Source organism: Mesoplodon bidens, assembly GCF_964165515.1.
Source record: "Mesoplodon bidens genome assembly, chromosome: 2".
Taxonomy (NCBI): Eukaryota; Metazoa; Chordata; class Mammalia; order Artiodactyla; family Ziphiidae; genus Mesoplodon; species Mesoplodon bidens.
Window position 1 is genome coordinate 150,103,897 of NC_138177.1, and position 21,052 is coordinate 150,124,948.

The 21,052-nt window shown below is 50.9% G+C and overlaps 2 protein-coding genes across 7 annotated transcripts in view; one reads left to right on the forward strand and one right to left on the reverse strand.

Annotated features, from left to right (window-relative positions):
- The window catches only part of ARMH1 (armadillo like helical domain containing 1), a 32,090-nt gene extending 30,093 nt beyond the window's left edge, over window positions 1-1,997 (reverse strand). For both annotated transcript variants that reach the window (XM_081226337.1, XM_081226338.1), the window contains exon 1: window positions 1,915-1,997. The gene's annotated coding sequence lies outside the window, so the exon portion shown is untranslated. The remainder of the gene's footprint in view (window positions 1-1,914) is intronic.
- Window positions 1,998-2,353: 356 nt separating this feature from the next.
- Window positions 2,354-20,676, forward strand: TMEM53 (transmembrane protein 53). 5 transcript variants are annotated; one of them, XM_081224751.1, is made up of 4 exons: window positions 11,925-12,103; window positions 14,431-14,552; window positions 14,998-15,098; window positions 19,107-20,676. In XM_081224751.1, exons 3-4 carry the CDS (start codon window positions 15,006-15,008, stop codon window positions 19,758-19,760), a joined length of 747 nt encoding a protein of 248 aa, XP_081080877.1. In that variant the 5' UTR covers window positions 11,925-12,103; window positions 14,431-14,552; window positions 14,998-15,005; the 3' UTR covers window positions 19,761-20,676. The 5 variants fall into 5 exon arrangements, with proteins under 5 accessions (XP_081080876.1, XP_081080877.1, XP_081080880.1 ...); XM_081224750.1 differs by lacking the exons at window positions 11,925-12,103; window positions 14,998-15,098 and adding an exon at window positions 2,354-2,548; XM_081224752.1 differs by lacking the exons at window positions 11,925-12,103; window positions 14,431-14,552 and adding an exon at window positions 15,202-15,359 and having other exon boundaries at window positions 15,011-15,098.
- The last annotated feature ends 376 nt before the right edge of the window (window positions 20,677-21,052 follow it).

Sequence of the window (21,052 nt, forward strand, 5' to 3'; positions counted from 1 at the left end):
CCCCACTCTCTGTTATCTCTTTTTCCCTATAATATCATCTTTTTCTCTTTGCTGGATCCATGCCACCAGCATTTCTCCCATCTGAATAAAAACCTGCCTCTCCTTCCAGCTATTTTCTTCTCTCTTTTTGCCTCTTAAAGAGCCAAACTTCTTAAAAGTGTAGTCTTCACTTCCTCACCTTCCCACCCACTTCTCAACTCACTGTAATTCGACCTCAGCTCCCACGACTCCACTGAAACTGCCTTTACAACCACTTCCTTGTTTCTAAAGCCAGTGGATTTTTTTTAGAGCTTATTTTACTTGATTAGTCATCAGCCTTCAACACTTTCCTCCCCTGGTTTCTGGGAAACCGTGTTCTACTACAGATTAATTAACCACTGTGGACACTTCATCTCAATTACCTTTGCAGAACCTCAAATGTAGGTACTTCTCAGGGCTCTGTCCTAGGCCCTCTTCTCTTCTTACTCTACACATACTCCCTGGGCAAGCCCAACAAATCAATCCACTCGTGTGGCTGCCATATAAGGCACAGCAGACTGCGCATTTTAATTTCCAGTTTAGACTTATCTTGCAAACTCCAGTCAGGCATACTCAACTGCCTCTTGGACACCTCCACTTGGATGTCCCACTGGCACCTCAAACTCACCATGCCCAGAACTGACCTTCTCCTAAGAACTCTCCTTTCTGTTTGCCCAAGGCAGGAATTTAGAAGTCATTCTTCATTTTTCCTACTTACCCCATGTCCAACCAGTCACCAAGTCCAGTTCTTTTAAACTCGTGTCTAAGGAATCCATCCCCTTTCTTCAATCCTGTTACCTCTCCATGTTTCAGGCCACCATAATCCTTCCTCATTACTAAAACAACTTCCAAAACTGGTCTCCCTCCTTCTCCGAGTCCCCAATCCATTCTCTTCATTGATCTTTCTAAAACACAAATCTGATTGTTACTCTTCCACTTAAAGCCCTGCAGTCTCCCCATTGTCCTTAGGATAAAGTCTAAGCTCTTGTGCTCATGGGTGTAAAATGCATTGGAAATTTTTTCCATCAGTAAGATCTACCCATAAGTTCAGAGCTGAGTGTGGTATCAAAGATCCAGAATCTGAGCCTACCTGTTCCTCCAAGGTTGCTCTCCCATTAGTCTCTTCTCTGGCCAGGAAATGCTCATAATTCCTGGCACTGACCCCTCACTTTCCTCTCTTTTTATAAATTTATTTATTTCTGCTTGCGTTGGGCCTTTGTTGCTGCATGCGGGCTTTCTCTAGCTGTGGCGAGCGGGGGTTACTCTTCGTTGCAGTGTGTGGGCTTCTCATTGGGTGGCTTCTCTTGTTGTGGAGCACAGGCTCTAGGCACGCGGGCTTCAGTAGTTGTGGCTCACGAGCTCTAGAGCGCAGGCTCAGTAGTTGTGGATCATGGGCTTTGTTGCTCTGCGGCATGTGGGATCTTCCCCGACCAGGGCTCGAACCCGTGTCCCCTGCATTGGCAGGCGGATTCTTAACCACTGCGCCACCAGGGAAGCCCTCACTTCCCTCTCTTTGAGCCCTGTAAGGTCTCATGTCTCCAAAAGTCTTTCAAAGCCCAGCTCAAGAGCCATCAGCACTGCCATAAATGCCCCTTCTAATTCTGAGCTCCTAAAATCCTTAGGGCCTACTCTTCTTGTAGTACTTATCCCTTGCACAGTATTGCAGTTGGCTCATGCATGATTTCCTTCCCTCTCCTTTTAAGACTTACGGAAGTCAGAGCCAAAAACTTAATCCTCACTAGAGTCCATCTATGTAACAGGTGGTCAGTAAATATTTTTTAAGCGCGTGGATAAATTTAAGAAAACTGTATCCCCTAGCCCCTTTATGTCCCGCACGAACAGGGCATTCTCTAAAGTATTCGCTAGAAAATAGCACCTCCTTTGCATCCTACCCACCTCACCAGTCAGAATATTCCTCGACCAGCTGGGTGGAGGATGGGCTGGCACGCATTCCTGTGGCCGTTTTGTACGGTTTTCTACCTCCAGCCCTCGGAGCTGCGGCTGGTAGAGGATAGTAGAGATAGCTAGATGATGTAAGTCAAAGGGCAATGCTGTCCACCCGGTACGATAAGACACGGTTTAGGAAAGAAGACCCTCCCCAACCCCAGAACACAGCAACTCTCCCGCAGACCCTCTTACCTACACAGGAGGGTGGGGACTCTTCCTGACCGGCGTCCTGGCTGGCCAATACCTGATCCAAATCAAGCGAGTCAGCCAATAGCTGAGGGCCAGGGATAGAGCGGGGCGGGGCATGGTTGCTAGGGCCGAGCTGGCAGGGTGCTGCGAGAGGCCCCGAGAGAGACTCGGTGGTTGCTAAGGCGGGAGGTCACAGAGCGCGGCTCAGGGATTGGGTAGCGTCGAGGGAGGTGGGTGGTGATTGGGCGGTGCCCAGGAGGCCCCCGGGTGAGGTGCGGGAACGTGAGCGAGAGTTCCGGCCGGAGGCCCGAGCTGAGGGCCGGCGCCTTCATCATGGCCTCGGCCCAGCTGGACTACACCATCGAGATCCCGGATCATCCCTGCCGGAGCCAGGGTATGGAACGAGGGTTGCGTCCAGTCGTGGGGAGGTGACCTAAGGAGACTGTGGGTCTCAAGCGCAGCTGTGGTCCCGCCCCTCTTGCGGCCCGGTCCTCTCGCGGCTCAACCCCTCACCGGGGGGGTTCCCCTCACCGCAGGTCCTAGACTTGGTCGGGTCCAGAGAGCCCCGCCCCCTAGTAAGCCCCGCCCCCAGAGTGCTCTTGGTGTCCGAGCCCCGCCCCTTCCCGGCGTTTACCCGACCCCTAACCCCGCAGATTGGGGCCCTTCTTTCTGTCTCTTTAGTCGGAGTTCCCAAGCCCGTACCTTCGCTTCTCTCCTGGTAGCTGAAGGCCCTCCTGATTCCTTTGCTTGGGGTCGGGCTTCCCACTGCTAGCCTTTCTTCGGCAGTTGTGGTTAGGGGTCCCACCCATTATATTTCATACACTATTTTCCTCGGGGTCCATGCAAAAGCCCAGGACAAAGAACCTTCATCCCTCCCTCCTCTGCACTCTCCTTGGCAGTGGTTACAGAGCCGTCTCTGCCATGAAATAGAAGTCTGCTCAAATCCTGACTCCTCCCTTTAGTAGCTGGATGATCTTTGGCAGGCTTCCAGCTCTGAACTTCGGTTTCCTCATCTGCACAGCTGGGGTACCAATAGTAATCTCCCTCCTAGGGTTGTTGGTTGCACAACTGATATTATTTGTGTAAAGGACCCAGCATAATGCTTGGCACCGAGTGAGCTTAATGATTAGCTTTGTTTTCCTCTCTACAGTCATATCATTACAGAAAGATGTGTGGGAGCCTCCACAAAATTAGTAGCCTGTAGAGCAGGTCTGGATGCCTGGCAATGTGAGTCGGATTGGGGGCCCAGAGAATGGAAAGTTTGGCCCTGATTGGGAATCATGGTAGAGGAGCCTTGACATACACCCCAGCCTGAGCTGCATGTCTTGTCTGCGTTACTCCACATCGTCTTCACACCTCCAGCTGCAGCTCAGCCTCTTCTGTTGCTACCACAACCACCTTCCCAGTGCAAAGCTTTGATCTTATCACTGTTCTACATAAAACCCTTCAGTGGCTCCTTATTGCCCTCAGGATAAATCAAATCCAGATTCCTTAGCATGGTATTCAAAGTCCTCCATAATTTAGCAGACCCTGCTTACCTCTTTGATCACTGTGTCCTTCCACTGTTCAACTTGAGTTTTATGTTCTAGCAACCCCAAACTGCTTGTGATTCTCCACACACTTCTTGCTTCCCTGCCTGTGCTCCCTCCATTTCTTCTGTCTGGAATGCCCTTTCCCTCTGCTGCCCCACACTGCCCCCTCGCTTGCCTAGTTCATTATTTAAGGCTTCGCTCAGGTGTTACCTCTTTCAGGAGAGCCTTCCCAGACCCCTCCCATTGCATCTTGTGTTCCTTGGGTGGGGTCTAGGAGGGGAGTGCAACCGCTAGGCTCCCCCAGAACAGATGGCTCCAGACCAGCTGTATTTCCCTAGAGCCCTCTGTCGGCCGAGGGCTCTTAGGCTTATAGATGTAAAAATGCTTTTGACAAGTTTTGACATCAGTGGGAGATAAAGCCAGTTAATAATATTGCCCTTGGAGAACCTTCAGCTGCAAAGAGCTGGAGCTGCCTTCTGCATGGCCAGGAGGGCAGAAGTTCTGCTTCATCCCACGTGGGCACCCTGGCTGTCTTGGTTTGCATTTCAGTTCTACCTCCTGCTGTTCTATGGCTTTGGCAAGTTATTGAACCTCTCTGAGCCTCAGATTCCCTATTGTGAGGGTTAACAAGGTAGTGACTGGATGTGTGTGCCTGGCATGGAGCAGGTGCTCCGTTGGTATATTTCCTCCCCTTGTGGGTCCCCTCCCTGCTTCAGGGGGCTGGGTCCTAGAATTGGAAGAAATCTCAGGGGGCCACTTTGTCCTGCATCCTTCTCCTGGCATGAGAGCATGCTGTTGCCACCAGACCCTTCCCTGACAAGATGCTTCCTCCCAAATATCCTGGCCTGTTGGAGGCAACTGGGATTGTTAGAAAGCACTTATCTTTCTTGAGCCACAGTAGGCCTTCCTGTCCTTTCTGCTTTCAGTTCAGCATTTGCTGTGTCCTGGCGATGGGTTAGTTGCTGGTGCCTCAGAAGTGACTCACACACAGACTCCTTCAAGGAGCTGTGGTTCTGGGGAGGGCTGAGGGCTTAGTAGCAGGTGGTTTCACAAAGACGTGGTAACTGCAGGGCTAGGAGGTCGTGGTGGGTGCAACACAGAGCAAGGTAGTCTCTCTTCCTCTCTTTTCAAGAGGACAGCTCATCTCTCTTCTCCAAGAGAAATACCTTCAGGGCCTTCAGTTGTTCCTCCTCTGGTGTGGTTCTAATAGCCTCCTCCTTCTGATTGCTCCTCTGTATTGGCTTTGTTTTCTCATTCCTTTCCCTCCCAAAGTGCATAGCCCAGAGCTGAACTCAAGGCGGTGTGGCCCTCAGAAGGGAGTGACGGCACTGTGATCCCCTGAATCTGCTTTCTTCCTGTCTGCAGAGAGCTCCCCTCCAGGCTGACAGGGCTTCACAGACAATCTTTGGGGGTCCAGAGATGGTCTCTCGTTTGCAATCACTGTTTAATGGTGAAGAAGTGTGTAGGACAGTCATATTTGGTTTCTGGAATTGCTTTTCCCCCATAATTGAGCATCAGAGCCACAGAGCCCAGCACTGCTGTGAGCTGATAGAGAGGCGAGCAGTTTCTGCTGGTACATCAGTTAGCTGGAAGGCAGCTACAGGTCTGGGGTCGTTCAGAGCCCAGGGTCCTTCTGCTGGGAGCCCCACCAGCAAATATCCGTGGCTGTCTGGGCCGAATGAGGGTCGTCTGCCTGGTCCTTTGCTGAAGCTGATCCCTTGACCTAGCATTTCCCCCCATCCCACCCACTCCTCTTTGACCAGTGATCCCCTCACCCTCCTAAGTGAGAATCGGGTATTCTCATCTCATTTCCTTGGGGAAGGTTCTGTTCTCAGGGCTCCCACAGCAGGGATCCCTGTCGTGTTGTTGGAGGGTTTTGCTCAGTGTTGCCAGAGCCTGGCAAGGGTGAAGTGCCAAATGAGCTGAAGGGAGTCGTTTGGCAGCACTTGGGCCCTGCCCAAGTGGCTCTGCCATCCCAGGCCAGGGCTGTGCTGCCCCTCCTCCCAGCCAGAGAATGGTCAGCCAAGTCCTGCCCTGGGGCCCCTCTGCGGCTCACTGGCAGGCTAGCAGGCCTTCTTAAAGGCACCCTGTTGCTTTCATGTTCAGTAAACATGTTTTAGAAATAATTGATTCACAGAATTAATGAGGCTGGGACAAGGGGCTCACTCTTAGAGTACAAAGAAAGCCTTCCGGGGGTGGGGGGTGGGGGTCACAGAGAAGGGAAGTGATAGGTTTATTGTAGGCCCAGGCTTAACTGTCAGTCTGCTCTTCTGCTGAGCGCCTGCCGGGGTCAAAGAAATGTAGACCTTGTCTTGACCCCCAGGAAGTTTTCCCTGGCACCGGGGAAACAGTCTGGGGTGGACCACAGTCCGGACCACCATGGTGGGCCCCAGGGGTCGGCTGCCTTCCTGGAGTAGAGTGGCCCAAGCTGGACCTGGAGCTGCGGGAGGGCTGACAGGTAGATGGGGAGCAGCAGGAAGTGCAGAACTAGGGGCGCTGGGGGGACTGAGAGTGGCCCGAGAGAGCAGGGCCCTGGCGGCAGGCCGCCGGGTGCTTTCAGGAGCCGGAGAGAAAATCTCAAGAGCTGACATAACAGAGAGGCCTCAAAGGCCCGGGTGAAGGGTTGGGACTAGACCCTCTTGTCTGTGGGGACCCCATAGGTACTTTTCTTTTTTAAACAGGGGAGTTTTGTTTATTTTTTTAATCACGGTATCTTTTCTTTCATGCTTTAATAAAAACCCTTCCTAATTTGTCTGCTTTATACCAGGCACCATGCTAGGCCCTGGATCTGAGCTCCAGACCTGAAGGACCCTTTGCTGGCCTCCTTTGCCTGAGGTCTCCGTGGTTTCTGTTGCACTTACATTGTTGACCATGCCTGGCTCACATGCCAGGCCTGCCAGGAACCCCTCTTATAATTTTATTACTTCTCACGACCACCTTGTGAAGTAGGGAGTACTCTTATCCCGTCTTACAGATGAGGAACAGAAGCTCAGGGGAGGTGAAGCATCTTGCCCCAAGTTATCCCAGATTCCAACTTGGGAGCCTCACTCCAAAGCCTGTGTATGCAGATTTCAGTTGCCATCAGGAAGTACTGCCTGCATGCACTTCCATTTCTAGGAAACAATTAAGGCCATGCAGGAAGAAAGAGGTGTCCATTAAAGTATTTTTATAACAGCAAAAGATTGGAAACAACATTATGTCCAATAATGGGAGCTTGGTCACCATAAATTATGAAATATTCTATAGCTGCTCTGCAGCCACTAAAAAGAATGGTGTAGAGATATGTAAACCGACAGGGAGAGATGTTCAAAATATATTGCTAAATTGAAGAAAGCAGATTACAAAAGCAGTATGGTTCCAATTTTATGAGATATTCATTTTCTGCTTTTTCTACAGTGAGCATGCATTCCTCATGAAGTAATAATAATTTCAATTCATTGAACTCTTTCTTTGTGCCAGGGTAACATGCTAAGCCCTCAGTAGTCACTATCTTATTCAGTCCTATGTATTATTATCCCCATTTCACAGATAAGGAAATTGAAACTTAGAGAACTAGCTCAAGGTCTGTTTCATAGTTATTGGTGGCAGAACCAGAGATTTGAACCCAGGTATGGTTTTATACAGTATGCACTCCTAGATACCATGCTACTCTCCTATGCTGTTACTCCAAAAAAAAAAAAAAGTAAATTTAAAATGAAGTAATTTGGTTTAAATATAGGAACTGTGAGACTCTAGAAAGTATTTCTTGGGAGTAGAGGAAACTGAGGATCCTTTTATTCCTTGTATTTTAAGAAGAAAACATAGGTTCTTTGTATTTTCGTTCTGGCTTGCAGAAGAAAAGCACATATTATTCCACAGATTCTTATGCCTTGTCAGCCCTTTCCTTTGTCTTCCCCATATGCCCCTGGGATATACACAGTCCGATTTATGCTTTAGTTTTATGACTTGAACTGTTGTACAATATAGTATGTATCTGTAATTCTTGTATTATTGGTGTCAGTGTTGTTTGTTGAGAAAAGTCCAGAGGACAGAGAGCCTGTGGGATTAAATTGTTTTGTGGGGTACTCAGGAAGTGCCAGGGTTAAAAAGAATACTTCTGCCTCACCAAGGGGCTTCTGGGTATCCGTGATCTCTTTGACTTCTCAAGTGCTGTTGACTCTGCAGGACACCTCCCCCCACCCTTTTAAAAAAAATAATATTTTAACTCTCATTGCAAAAGTGATACATAGGAATTTTAGAAAGTGAGTAGAAAAAAAAATCATGAAGGAGAAGTTGCCTCTGATCCCAGAAATAATTGCTATTAATATTTGATGTATTTTTTCTATGCATAAGTATGTGTAGGTATGTGTGTATGTATGTATATAGGTATTCTGTTGTACATACTTCTTTGCAGCTTGCTTTTTCGCTTAATGTGTTACTGTTAATTCTTAAAATAATAACATTATTGAGATACAATTCACGTACCATAAAATTCACCCTTTTAAAATGTGCAATTCATTGGTTTTTAATATATTTACAAAATTGTGCAACTGTCACCACTGTCTAATTTCAGAGCATTTTCATCACCTCCAAAAGAAGCCCTGAACCATTAGCAGTCTCTCCCCATTTCCCCCTCCCTCCAGCTCCTGGCAGCCACTAATCTACTTTCTACTGTGTGGATTTGCCTGTTCTGGACATTTCATATAAATGGAATCATGCAATATATGGTCTTTGTGTTTGACTTCTTTAACTTAGCATATGTTTTCAAGGTTCATCCATGTTGTAGCAGTGCTTCATTCCTTTTTATGACCAAATAATATTTCATTGAGTGGATATACCACATTTTATTCATCCATTTACAGGTGATAGGCATTTGGATTGTTTCTACTTTTTGGCTATCGTGAATAATGCTGCAGTGAACATTCATGCACAGGTTTTTGTGTGGACATATGTTTTCAGTTCTCTTGGGTATATACCTAGGAGTGGAAGTGCTGGGTCATATGGAAACTCAATGTTTAATTTTTTTTGAGGAACTGCCAAACTGCTTTCTAAAGTAGATGCACCTTTTTTGCATTCTCACCAGCAGTGTATGAGGGTTCTGAATGCTCCATATCCTCATCAACACTTGGTATTACCTGACTTTTTATTATAGCCATCCTAGTGGGTATAATGTGCTGTCTCCTGGTTTTGATTTTCATTTCCCTAATGACTGTGATGTTGAGCACCTTTTCATATTCTTATTGGCCATTTGTACATCTTATTTGGAGAAATGTCTTCAAATCCTTTGCCCATTTTAAAGTTGGGTTATTTGTCTTTTATTTTTGAATTGTGAGAGTTTTTTAATGTATCCTGGATACAAACCCCTTATCAGATATATGATTTGCAAAAATTATCTCCCATTCCATGGGTTTCTTCATTTAAAATATTTATTTATTTATTTATTTATTTTGGCTGCATTGGGTCTTTGTTGCTGCACGTGGGCTTTCTCTAGTTGTGGTGAGTGGAGGCTACTCTTCATTGGGGTGCGTGGGCTTCTCATTGCGGTGGCTTCTCTTGTTGCGGAGCATGGGCTCTAGGTGCGTGGGCTTCAGTAGTTGTGGCACGTGGGCTCTAGAGAGCAGGCTTAGTAATTGTGGCACACGGGCTTAGTTGCTCCGCGGCATGTGTGACCTTCCCGTACCAGGGCTCGAACCTGTGTCCTCTGCATTGGCAGGTGGAGTCTTAATCACTGCGCTACCAGGGAAGTCCGGTTTCTTCACTTTTTGATGGTGTCCTTTGATGTTCAAAAGTTTTCACTTCTGATGAAGTCTAGTTTTTCTTTTATTCCTTGTACTTTTAGTCATGTCTAAGAAACCATTCCCTAATCCAAGGTCACAAAGATTTCCTCTTACATTTTCTTCTAAGAGTTTTATAGTTTTAGCTCTTACATTTATGTCTATGATCTGCTTAATGTATTACAGACTATTTCCATATGATTAAACATTTTTCTTTCATAGAAGTAGAATTACTAAGTCAAAGAGTGCATGTTTTTTGAGGCTTTTAATACATGTTCCAAAATTGTTGTGATTCTCTTCTCCCTATCATTTCCTTCCCCCTTCCTACCTGTCCCCCACTGCTCTGGTTCAGGCTTTTGCCAACTCTTGCCTTGCGTGTTACAGTAGTAACATGCGTGTTACAGTAGTAACACGACCTGTTCTTAACGGGCCCTTTCAGTGCAGTGGATAAGCACAGTGGCATGGTGATGGTGGTGCTGTGACAATACAGAGGAGGGGCATCTAACCCAGTCTAGTGATGAAGGGGCTGGGGAGGGCATCAAGGGGGGCTTCTTGGATGTCAACAGTGAGCTGACTCAGCAAGTGGCGTGGGCATTAGCAAAGCATAACATGGAGCATCAGCCTCCAGGGCTGGGGAGTGAGGAACATGTGCAAGGTCCTGGAGGCGGGGGGTAGTGTGACATGGTGGTCCAGAGATGGATGCTGGCTGTGCCACTTCCTGGCTGTGTGTTTTTTGGGAAAAAGACTTACCCGCTCTGTGTTTTAGTTTTCTTATCTGTAAAATGGGGATAGCAATAGTAGCTAACTCCTAGGGTGGTCGAGGGACCAAATGAGGCAGCGTATGTTGAGGTTCTGACTGCGATGGCCAGTCCCTGAGGAGGAGCAGGTGGAAGAGGTTGGTGTTGGATCTGTTGATATACAGGGGCAGCCATGTGTACAGGTTTGGAGCTGAGTGGAAAGAGATTTGGTTAAGACTTGTTTTTTTTACCCAGGGGGCCTCCTGGGGTAGTGGTGATGAGCTGGTCTCTGAGTCAGACCACCTGGGTTTGGATTCCAGCTTCACTGCTTATTAGTTGTGTAACCTTGAGCAATTATTTACTATCTCTGTGGCTTAGTTTTTAATCAGTAAAATGAGACTAGTAACAGTACCTTGTTCGTACGATTGTTGTGAGGATTAAATGAGTTGATATATAAAGTGCTTCGAATAGTGCCTGCCACAACTCTCTTTTTGCTGTTATCGTTATTGTTTTTCTTGGTGATGGCAAAGAGGGGGAGGTAGAAGCTAAAGGAGATGTGGAATTCAGAGAGGTATGTGATGGTTTGGGACCAAGGTGGGTTTGATTGCCTGTGCAGGGCTGTGGTAAGTCCTGGTGTAGAAGTGGGAGACAGAGCCAGTGCCCGAGTCTTCAGTGCCTGCAGGGCAGTGGCCAGAGGCCAGGAGATGTCAGCAGTGGGAGGGGGAGAGAGGGATGACCAGTGGAAGGAGCATAAAAGGAGCGGGGGCTTTTACAGAGAATGGAGGAATCATGATCCAGATGTGGCAATAAATAACAATAGCCATAGCTATTACTTTTATTACTCTGGAAAGGGCAATGGGTAACAAGAAGAATGCCAGCTCTTGCTCCTTGGATCTATCCTTCAGTTTGCAGCCACGTGTTCATTCATTCAGCATGTTTCTGCTGAGTGCCTAGACAGGCCAGCTACAGTGCTGGGCACCGGGGATGTGGCGCTGAATGCAACAAACCCAGTTCCTGCCTTCACAGAGCCTACTGGCTGAGGGGAGACGGGCATTATACGAGTAATTGTGCGAGTCATTAATCAGTACAGACTGGATCATGCCACTCCCCCAGTTCCAGAATCTTCATTCACTCTCCACTGCTCCGGATAAAATCCTGACTCCTAAGCATGGCTTGGGGGCCTTGCAGGATCGGGCCCCAGTCCCACTCTTGGCAGCTCTCCTGCCCACTTCTGCTCCCTCTTCCAGGCTTCTAGCCTCCTAGGACTGCTTGCTGTGCCCCAGAACAACTGTAACATCTCCATCGTCCCCTGCCCCTGCTCATGCCCTTTCTCCACCTGGCATGCTCCTACGGTCCGTCAAGGCCAGCACAGCAAGCGTGTCTTCCTGTGGGAGGCCTTTCCCGGTCACGATCACTCTCTCAGCCATGTTCCCGGAGCATCTTGGACTTTTCTGGTTTATAGTGCTCCATGTCTAGAATCAGAATGGGCAGCGTGGCTCCAGTGGGAGGAGGTCATGACAAAGGCTCTGAGTTAGGAATGGGCATGGAGAGGGGGCCCTGGGAAGAGACTGTGTCAGGGGCGTGGGAGAGGCCTGTGGGTAGGAGGAGCACCTTGTGGTTCAGGGGGGCGGCCTCAAATGCCTGGCTGGAGTAGAAAGACAAATTCTCTCCTTTTAGGAATGTTATGGAAAGCTTGGGCTCTGGGAAGAGGCAGTGTGTCCAGGGTGTCCGTATTCTGAGTTTCTTCATGGAGTTGTGTATCTGGTGAAGAGTCATTTCTGCCTGAGTTGGTGAAGCCAAGGGTGCCGGCAAAACCTTCAGTGGAGCAAAGTGGAGTTATAGAGCCCAGCTGTGGGGTGAGGGGCAGCTCAGAGGCCCGGCAGAAGTGTCTGAACCTTCCTGGACTGGGAATGCCCCACCACTGCTGGTAAGAGCGGCCACCAGGGGATGTGACCGCCCCTGGCTGCCTTCTCTCTTTTTGAGATAAACCCCCAAACCCTTTGCTGGTGTCTTGGTGGTGGTACCTGGAGGGGAGCCCCATAGGCTGGGGGAGGGGAGCCCATGCTCAGACAGCTGCACAGAGGTTAAGGAGCCTCCCTGGAGCAAGTCTCAGAAATCCAGCTGCTGGACCTCAGAGGGTCAAAGGCAGATCCAAACTGTAGCTATTGATTACCACACGTGAGGCTGCTGCAGCCTGAGCTTTACGGGTAGTCATTGCCAGCAAGGTTGGGCCAGGGCCCCAGTGAGGCCCAGATAGAGCCTCTCCACCAGAAAGGCCAGTGCAGGCGAAGAGCTGCCCTGGCCAAGGACAGGAGGCCATCAGGCCAAGAAAGGTGGTGAGAATATGTAGAGTGGCCTGGTTAGAGCTGTGGGACCATCTCTCCTATCAGAGGCTGAGGCCAGTGTCAGGGGAGCCTGGGACGGCTGGCAGGGGTCAGCAAGGGACTGAGGTGCTGGGAGCTCCTGGTCCAGGCTGAGTTGCAACTCAGTCTGGCATCCCCATGGGTGCAGGCAGTTAATCTCCAAAGGCTGGAGTTGCCACTGCTGGAGAGCAGGAACACTGAACTTTTCAATCACATTAATTTCCACAGGAAATTGTTGTCTTCCTTTTGTCCAAAGGTTAGTGATTTATATTTACCATCCTCTTAACTAGCCTTGAAATTTACTGTTGCCAGGTCACCACCAGCATCCATAAATCTTAGGGTGGCAGCTGAGCATAGCCAAGTGGCTTGATCCTTGGAAGAGTACACCCCGGTCCTTTCAGAAGGGCAGATAACTAGCAACAGACAGTCCGTGCACAGAAGTCGCCCCAAGGAGGGTGGGTACTCACTTGGCAGGGGAAATGAGATGAGGTCTGACTGACAAGGTTGCAGGGAGGCCTTCAGAAGCAGCCGTGGAGGAGGCAGGTGGCTTGTGCCTTGGCACGTCACCGAAGGAGATGAGCTTCTAGTTATGGACGGGGCTGGTGGCACAGAAGGTCTCAAGTGACTTAGCAAGGATGGGGAGCAGGGACCAGATTCCCAGCTCTACACTTCCTGTGTGACCTTAGGCAAGTAACTTAACCACTCTGTGCCTCAGTTTCCTCATCTGTAATAATATTACTCGTATTGTTGTTGTGAGGGTTAAACCTCAGTAAATACCGGCTGTTATTCTTCTCTGTCAGGACAGGGTGGGTGGTTTGGTAGTGGCCGCCAGAGTCTGTCTGCTTCACTTCCCTGCTTATACTGCCCTATCCATTTCTCCTTTTTTTTTTTTTTTAATAATTATTTTATTTATTTATTTTTGGCTGCGCTGGGTCTTCGTTGCTGTGCGCGGGCTTTCTCTAGTTGCGGCGAATGGGGGCTACTCTCTTGCGGTGCGTGGGCTTCTCATTGCGGTGGCTTCTCGTTGCAGAGCGTGGGCTCTATGCATGCGGGCTTCAGTAGTTGTGGTGCACAGGCTCAGTTGATCCGTGGCATGTGGGATCTTCCCGGATCAGGGCTCGAACCCGTGTCCCCTGCATTGGCAGGCGGATTCTTAACCACTGCGCCACCAGGGAAGTCCCCCATTTCTCCTTTTAAAGCCTTCTTCTTCCGTCTGCTCATGGAATTAGGACAGCAACTGGCAAACTTTTTCTGTAAAGGGCGGTACCTTAGGCTTTGTGAACTGCGTGGTCTCTGTTGCAGCTACTCAACTCTGCTGTTTAGCTTGAACGCAGCCATAGACATTATGTAAATGAATGAGCTGGGCTGTGTTTCAATAAAACTTTATTTGTGGACACTGAAATTTAAATTTCATATGATTTTCACATCACAAAATCTTCTTTTGATTTTTTTTAAAAAAGCATTTTAAAATGTAAAAAACATTTTTAGTTTTAGTTCGAAAGTCATATGAAAACAGATCATGGGTCGAATTTGGCCCATGGCTTGTAGTTTGCAGATCCCTGGATTAGAAGGTGAAATTGCATGGCGGAAGTATTTTTTTTCACTTTTCTCACCTGGGCTATGTCTTTGAGTCACTAAAGAAAGGGGCTGTCAAGTGGGTTTTTCCAGTTACCCTGCAGTGCCTCCTGAGAAGCCTAAAAGCCAGTTGAAGTGAAGGACAGAGGAAGGAGCCCCCTGGGAACCCGAGGCACAGTTACCGGCAGGATGCCTGGGCCTGGCCCCTGGCGCTCCCCTGCCAGCAGCCCGAGTAGCGCTGGCTCTGGATTGGCCAGTCACCCCCACCCCAAACCCTAGCTCCAGGGATTACAGTCTCACTCTGCTTGTGTTTCAGAGAACAGCCCCAACCAAGGCGGGAAGGAGGCGGGGACTCGACAGCCTTTGGTGATTCTCTTGGGCTGGGGTGGCTGCACAGACAAGAACCTGGCCAAATACAGCGCCATCTACCACAAAAGGGTGAGTACTGCAGGTGTGCGGACGCCCAGTGCGCTGGGGCTGCTCTGCGGGGCTCTCCCAGCTTTGGCTGCCCTCATCTCCGGGCTGCAGTGGAGGCTGACCACCAGTCAGCCCAGGCAGGCCTGGGAATGGCACCAAGAATAGCCTGTGAGGGAGACGCTGGGCCCGTGGGGACTTGGGCAGGATTATCCACCCTTTGCAGCCAGCTCTGTGGCCTGGTCTGTCCCCTTCAGCCCCCTGACCTGCTCCCCCTTCCTTCCTCCCCAAGCCCCACAGTGGACAGCCCATCCCAGATGTGCTCCCAGCTGCGGAGTCAGCCCAGACCTCAAGTCTCTATTGGCTAGTGCTGCCTCTCTGGGCAGCAGGAACCTGGGCCGGGTGTGCTGGGCATAGTCTGGACTCCTGGGGCTTTCTCCTTTTCTGACCAGGTGAGTTTCTGTCTTAGGGCTGACCATGAACCCTCACGTTTCCAGAGTAGAAGGGCCTCTTGGAAGAGAGATTCAGGACTACAGTTTCCTTGCTTCATCTCAGGATGCACCGAGAGTTGTATGTAGAGGCTGTGGTTATTGGAGAGCCTTGGGAGGGCCTGGTTATATCTGGGAAGCCCCTTTCACAGTTTTGGCCGCTGGCCTGACCCTGCCCTCCTCAGCCCAGACCTCCCAAAGCAGGGAGGCATCAGTACAGACCCCAAGCCACCAGCTGGAAGCCCTGCACTGAGGAGGAATGGCAGTCACCTGGGAGAAGGGCCAGCTGGGGCCCCCTCCTCTCAGCCTCCCTCCACTGACCCACGTCTGTGCTGTGCCCCAGGTGCGTGGTGGCCCTGGAATGGGAGAGGGGTTGGAGGAAAGATGTAGTTCTGAGCTTGAGGCCTCCCCTCAACCAACAAGCCTGGTCCTCTGGCATTGCCTTATTCCTCAAGAAGTTTCAGCTGCTTCTGAATTCTACTTACTGGGCGAGGCTAGTTTGGTTTCTCCATTAGACTAAGATCCTTGAGGGCAGGCAGAGGACTGGGAATAGGTGAGTGTGGCCAGGACAGAGGACAAAAGAAAGGGCAAGTGCGAAGAGATGAGGCTGGGAGGGTCCTCAGGGGACTTAAACAGGGGTGTGATGTTAGACTTGTGCTTCTGAGAGTCCCTCACTGCCGAGTGGGGAAAGGATTGTGGGGGCCAGGACCAGAGGCTGGGAAGTGAGTTTGTTGAGGTGGCCAGGACCTTGGGGCTGGTGGTGCTGGTGGAGGGAAGTTGATGGATCAAGGATCTTGTTAGGAGGTAGAGTGGTCAGTGGATGAGAGATTGTGTGTGGGCACAGGGATAGGGAGGGGTCTGGGTAATGCCAGGTTTCTGGCTGCAGCAGATCCTGGGTTCTTTGAAACAAGGAGCACTAGAAGAGAAGCCGTGGGCTCTGGGGTGGATGAAATTTCCCCCAGGGAGTGTGTAGAGGGCAAGGAGAAGAGGCCCAGGACAGAACCCAAGCTTAAAGGAGCAGAAGACGAAGAGGGTCCCACGTGGAAAGGAGGAGTGGCTACAGATGGACAAGAAAACTCAGGGGAATGTGATGGAATCCACAGGAAGAGAGTCTTAGGGAAATGGACCACTGTCGAGGGAGAGAGGAAAGATGTTCTTGGGGCAGACGGCATGGGAGGAAGTGATGGAGTGGAGGGAGGAAGTGATCCCAGGGAAGGCAGAGGGGTTGAGGTGGCAGCGCTCGTTGGCAGGGGGTTGTCTGGGAAAGGAGTGGGTGCCTTTACCCCCTGGTCAGGAGGATAAGATGGGGGTAGAGAAAAAGATTTTCCAACCCCAAACTCCTGATACTATATTATTTAAAAGAATATAAAAACATCATGGTCTGTCCCCTAGAGATCACCTCTGTTTAGCCTTAGTATATATCCTTTCAGCTTTTTTTCTGTTTGTGCATCTTTTCTTTACCTAAATAAGATCTCTTGAATACACTATTTTATATCCTGCTTTTTTTCGGACCATGATCTCCACCGTCCCATATTAATACATTTTAATCTCATCGAGTTTCCAGTCCATATTCAGATTCTCTGATAGTCACCAAAGTGTCCTTTACAGCTGATTTTCCCGAACCAGGGTCCAATCCAGGATTGCCCATTGCATCTAGTTATTTCGTTCCTTAAGTCTCTTATAAGTCTAGAATAGTCCATTTTTTTCTGTTTCTGTCTTATTGAAGAGCCAGGGCTACCAGAGAGTGTTTCGAAGAGCTCGTAATCCCAAATGCTGCTGGAAGGAAAGTACGGTGGGGACCGAAAGGTGTCATGGGATTTAGCCATTCGGGAGAACGTGGGCGACCATGGTAAGAGCAGTGCAGCTGTCAGAGTGGAGTCGGTGGGAGGGGACCAGGTGGAGAGGGTGGGTGTCAAAGTTTGGGAAGGTGAAGAGAGGGTGGGACAGAGTTAGAGGGGAACATGGTGGGAAGGCAGAGGCTTTCATTTTTTTTAAATGAGATCGGTTTGAGCAGGAACCTGGAACGAGGAAGAGACTTGAAAATACAGGAGAGTGAGGTGAGGGCAGATGGATCAGGCTGGGACCGAGCGTGTGTGGAGATGGAGAGATGGTTGGCTTCAGGGGAGAGAGGAGAGACTGGGATCGGACAACCAGTGAGAGCCCGGTCCTTGGTGCAGGGCGGGTTCTAGGAGCATCTGACTCGGGAGGTGGCGGCAGAGATGGAAACCTCAGAGCGAGGCCCAGGGAAGCTTGGTGTATGTGCCCTTCCTTCACAGGGGGTGTTGGGCGTTCACAAGGCAAGCTCTGTGCATGCACTCACGGGTGACGTGGAAGTGGAGGGCACATGCGCCCTCAGAGACGGTGAGTTCCCAGGACTTGCTGCTGAGTTTATGCCTGTATCAGCAGGTAGTGCTGCATGGGAATGCTTCTGGGGAGAAGCGTGTGTGGGCGTGTGTGCACACATGTGTGTGGGCTCCTGAAGGTAGTACCTACAGTGGTGTGTGCGCTGTGGGCGTGCGTTGGTGGCTGTGCTTTTTTGTGTACTTCACAGGTGGTGCAGTGGGTGGGTGTCTGCATCTGTGGGGTGTGAGGTGGACAAGGCTGTGTTTAGTCCCAAGGGTCGTGTGTGTGTGTGTGGTGGTGTGGAGTATGTTTGCGTTCATGGGCGATGCTGTGTGTAAGTTGAGGGTGGGTGGAAAGCACCCTCTGGGGAGTTGGAGCAGAAGAGCTCTTTGTGAAATCTTCCAGATCTGTGGGGCCATGTAGCATCCGTGACCCCCGCTGCAGAGTCTTGGGAGGGGTGCTTAGGTACGCTAGGGTCTTGGTGAGAGCAGAGCCAGGAGGAGTTGGAGCACATGTGATCACAGTCAGCGGGAGGGGACAAGGTCAGGAGGCTGATGGCAGGGTTACCTCAGCTGACCATCTCTCTCTGGCTCTGGGTCATTCGAGTACTGTGCGCATGTAATTTTCTCCTTGTTATTACTCCTACCACCACTAATGACTGCTGTTCTTAGCTGAGGACTTTGTGCCAAGTGCTGTTTTGGGCACTCGAGGTACGTTTTTTCATTTCATTTTCCCCACAATCCCAGGAGATGGATGTCATCCCAACTTACAGTTGGGAATGCAGACTCAGAAAGATGAAGTAAATTGCTGTCCATCCATACTGTTAATAAGTGCTGGTCCCAGGAATTGAGCCCAGAACCGTCTGACCCCAGAGCCTGCCCAACTCAGATTCCCCCGACAAAGGGCCCTTTGTCTCTGGCACATGTTAATGAGAGAGGATTAGGACTCAGGGTGGCTTTGGCTGCCTGTTCTAACTGGCCTAGAAGGGGATCTGTGTGGAGACCTTGAGGTGTACTTGACCCAGGCATTGAGGGGTACAGAGGCCTAGAGAGAGTTTAGCTAAAGATTTTAGAATTTGAGGAACAACGGAGTTTACTGTATTTGGAATTTCAGGGAGAGTGAGGAGTGATCCCAGGCCTTGGAACCAGACATTTGGGAGTATGGCCTCTGTTCTCAGGGCCCTGCGGGAAGGTGGCAGTGGCCACAGACTGACGCCGTGTGGGCCTGGCTCACGGGTGGCCTCTGGTGGTCAAGGCTGGGCCTGCAGGCTGTCTCAGGTGTTGGGTCTTGTGGGGATACCTGTTTGTCCCTGGGAAGTAGGGACAGGCAAGAGCAGAGTCGCTGTAGCAGGGTGTAGCCAAGCAGTGAGGCCTTAAATGTGCCAGAGTTGAGCAGATGAGGGTGCAGGGTCAGGGGTGGGAGGGAGACAGGGAGCGGACCAGAGTGAGGAGGCTTCCTTCTGGTCAGCCCAGATGTTTCCAAAGTGAGCTCTGGGCTCCAGGCCTCGCATACCATCCCAGGCTGAGGGGGCTTGGCCAGCATGAAGCGCTTATTCCACAAATGGGCCTGGAGTGGACCTTCCTGCGTCTAGGAGAGGTGAGCTGTTGCCCAGACTGCAGCAGGGCCTGGAGCACTGCCAGCTTATGGGCCTGTGGAAATTGGAGCTGCTGGACCCCTCTGACCTTAGCTGGTCCCCACCTCCCCACCCCATCCCCGAGGATGGACAGGGCCTCTCTCCTCTCCTCAGGGCTGCATCGTGATCCGATACACAGCCCCCTGGCACATGGTCTTCTTCTCCGAGTCCCTGGGCATCCCTTCACTTCGTGTCTTGGCCCAGAAGCTGCTTGAGCTGCTCTTTGATTACGAGGTTGAGAAGGAGCCCCTGCTCTTCCACGTCTTCAGCAACGCCGGCGTCATGCTGTACCGATACGTGCTGGAGCTCCTGCAGACCCACCGGCGCTTCTGCCACCTGCGTGTGGTGGGCACCATCTTTGACAGCGGTCCTGGCGACAGCAACCTGCTGGGGGCTCTGAGGGCACTGGCAGCCATCCTGGAGTCCCGGCCTGCCGCGCTGCGCCTGCTGCTCCTGATGGCCTTTGCCCTGGTGGCAGTCGTGTTCCACGTCCTGCTGGCGCCACTCACCTCCCTCTTCCACACCCACTTCTATGACAGGCTGCTCGATGCAGCCTCTCGCTGGCCCGAGCTCTACCTCTACTCCAGGGCCGACGAGGTGGTCCTGGCCAGGGACGTGGAGCGCATGGTGGAGGCACGCCTGGCGCACCGGGTCCTGGTGCACTCTGTGGACTTCGAGTCATCTGCACACGTCAGCCATCTCCGCGACTACCCTACTTACTACACGAGCCTCTGTGTCAACTTCATGCGCAGCTGCGTCCAGTGCTGAGGTCCTTGCCCTACCCACCTCACCTCTGCTCCAGAAATAAATGCCTGACACCTCCCCATAACCTACATCCGTGGGTGGGGTCCTCTTCTGGTTCAACTCCCTGCAGCCCTCTGGGACTTTATGGTTCTCCAGGTAGAGAATTTCCATGGGCCTCTGTCCTGGGGACTGTGGTGGTTTGCTTATCCCAGGATTCTAGGGGCAGGAGTGGCTGCGCAGGTCTCTGCAGAAGCCTAGCAGTGGTTGTGTTTGGATAAGTGCAACAGTCAGGCTGCTGACTCCTGTGGCATTTAGGCCGTGAAGGGTTAATAAAGCTGGGGGTGGGGGGTAGGGGTGAGGACGAGCCCCAGCATTGATCTCTGATTCCTTGAATAGAAGGTGAGCTTCACAGGGAGGTGCCAGAGGGTAGGGGCAGGCTGGGGCAGGGGCTGTGATCTGTGCTCCCAGGTCCCGGAAGGGCAGAGCCCCACAGCATGGAGTGCCGTCCCTGTGGGTCCCATTTGGCAGTTCACTCAGGCTTCTCACTGCCAGGGAGTTTGATGTGGAAGCCAGATGGGGAGCTGAGGATACACAGGTGGGGGGGCCTGTCCAGGTGTACCACACTTTGCCAGGAAGCCGCTAGATCCAGAAAAGTTGCAAGATGTGTGTGTAATGGGCAGATGGAGTGGGGAGCAGGAAGACAGCAGCACCAGATGGGAGCTGGGACAAGCTGAGTCAGGAGCCCTAAAGACCAGAACCAGAACCAGAACCACTGGCCTGAAAAAAACTCCTTCATCTCCTTGAGGGAGACCCACTTGGATCCTCTGTAGGCAGAAGCAGTGGCTTCAGCCTTAGAGTCCTGTATCATCTATCATTCTACAAGTCACTGCTGCACAATGCTGGCACATAGCTGGCATTCAATAAATATTTGTTGATTTAATGAGCTTACTGTGGTGATCGAGGGACTTGGGGGGCAGGGATGGGCTTTGAAAGTTTGACCGGCAGTGAAGGAGATGGCTGGAAAAGCTCTGGGTGGGATCTGACCCCTGATAGTCTCAGGGCTGATGGACCCTCTGTCTCCAGAGCCAAGCTCTCCCTACATCGCCTCAGCCCTCTGGGACTCCCCCACTACTGTGGCAGCCAGTTCCTATGGCTGCATTCCTAGCCGTGGCCAACAGGTGGCAGTGCTGCACGCGACAGTGCTCAAGGATCCCACAGCAGGGCGGGTTTCATGCCCTCACTCTGGGCTAACGTCTCCTGTTAGAGAGCATATGGTCCCCAGGGTGGAAGTAACCAGCCATCAAGGACCCACTGAC

Excerpts from the sequence above, each read along its gene's own strand:
- TMEM53 (XM_081224750.1), top strand. The coding sequence starts at position 2,488 with ATGGCCTCGGCCCAGCTGGACTACACCATCGAGATCCCGGATCATCCC. Across the intron at positions 2,549-14,430 it reads TCATCCCTGCCGGAGCCAGG|AGAACAGCCCCAACCAAGGC; the intron begins GTATGGAACGAG and ends CTTGTGTTTCAG. Across the intron at positions 14,553-19,106 it reads GCGCCATCTACCACAAAAGG|GGCTGCATCGTGATCCGATA; the intron begins GTGAGTACTGCA and ends TCCTCTCCTCAG.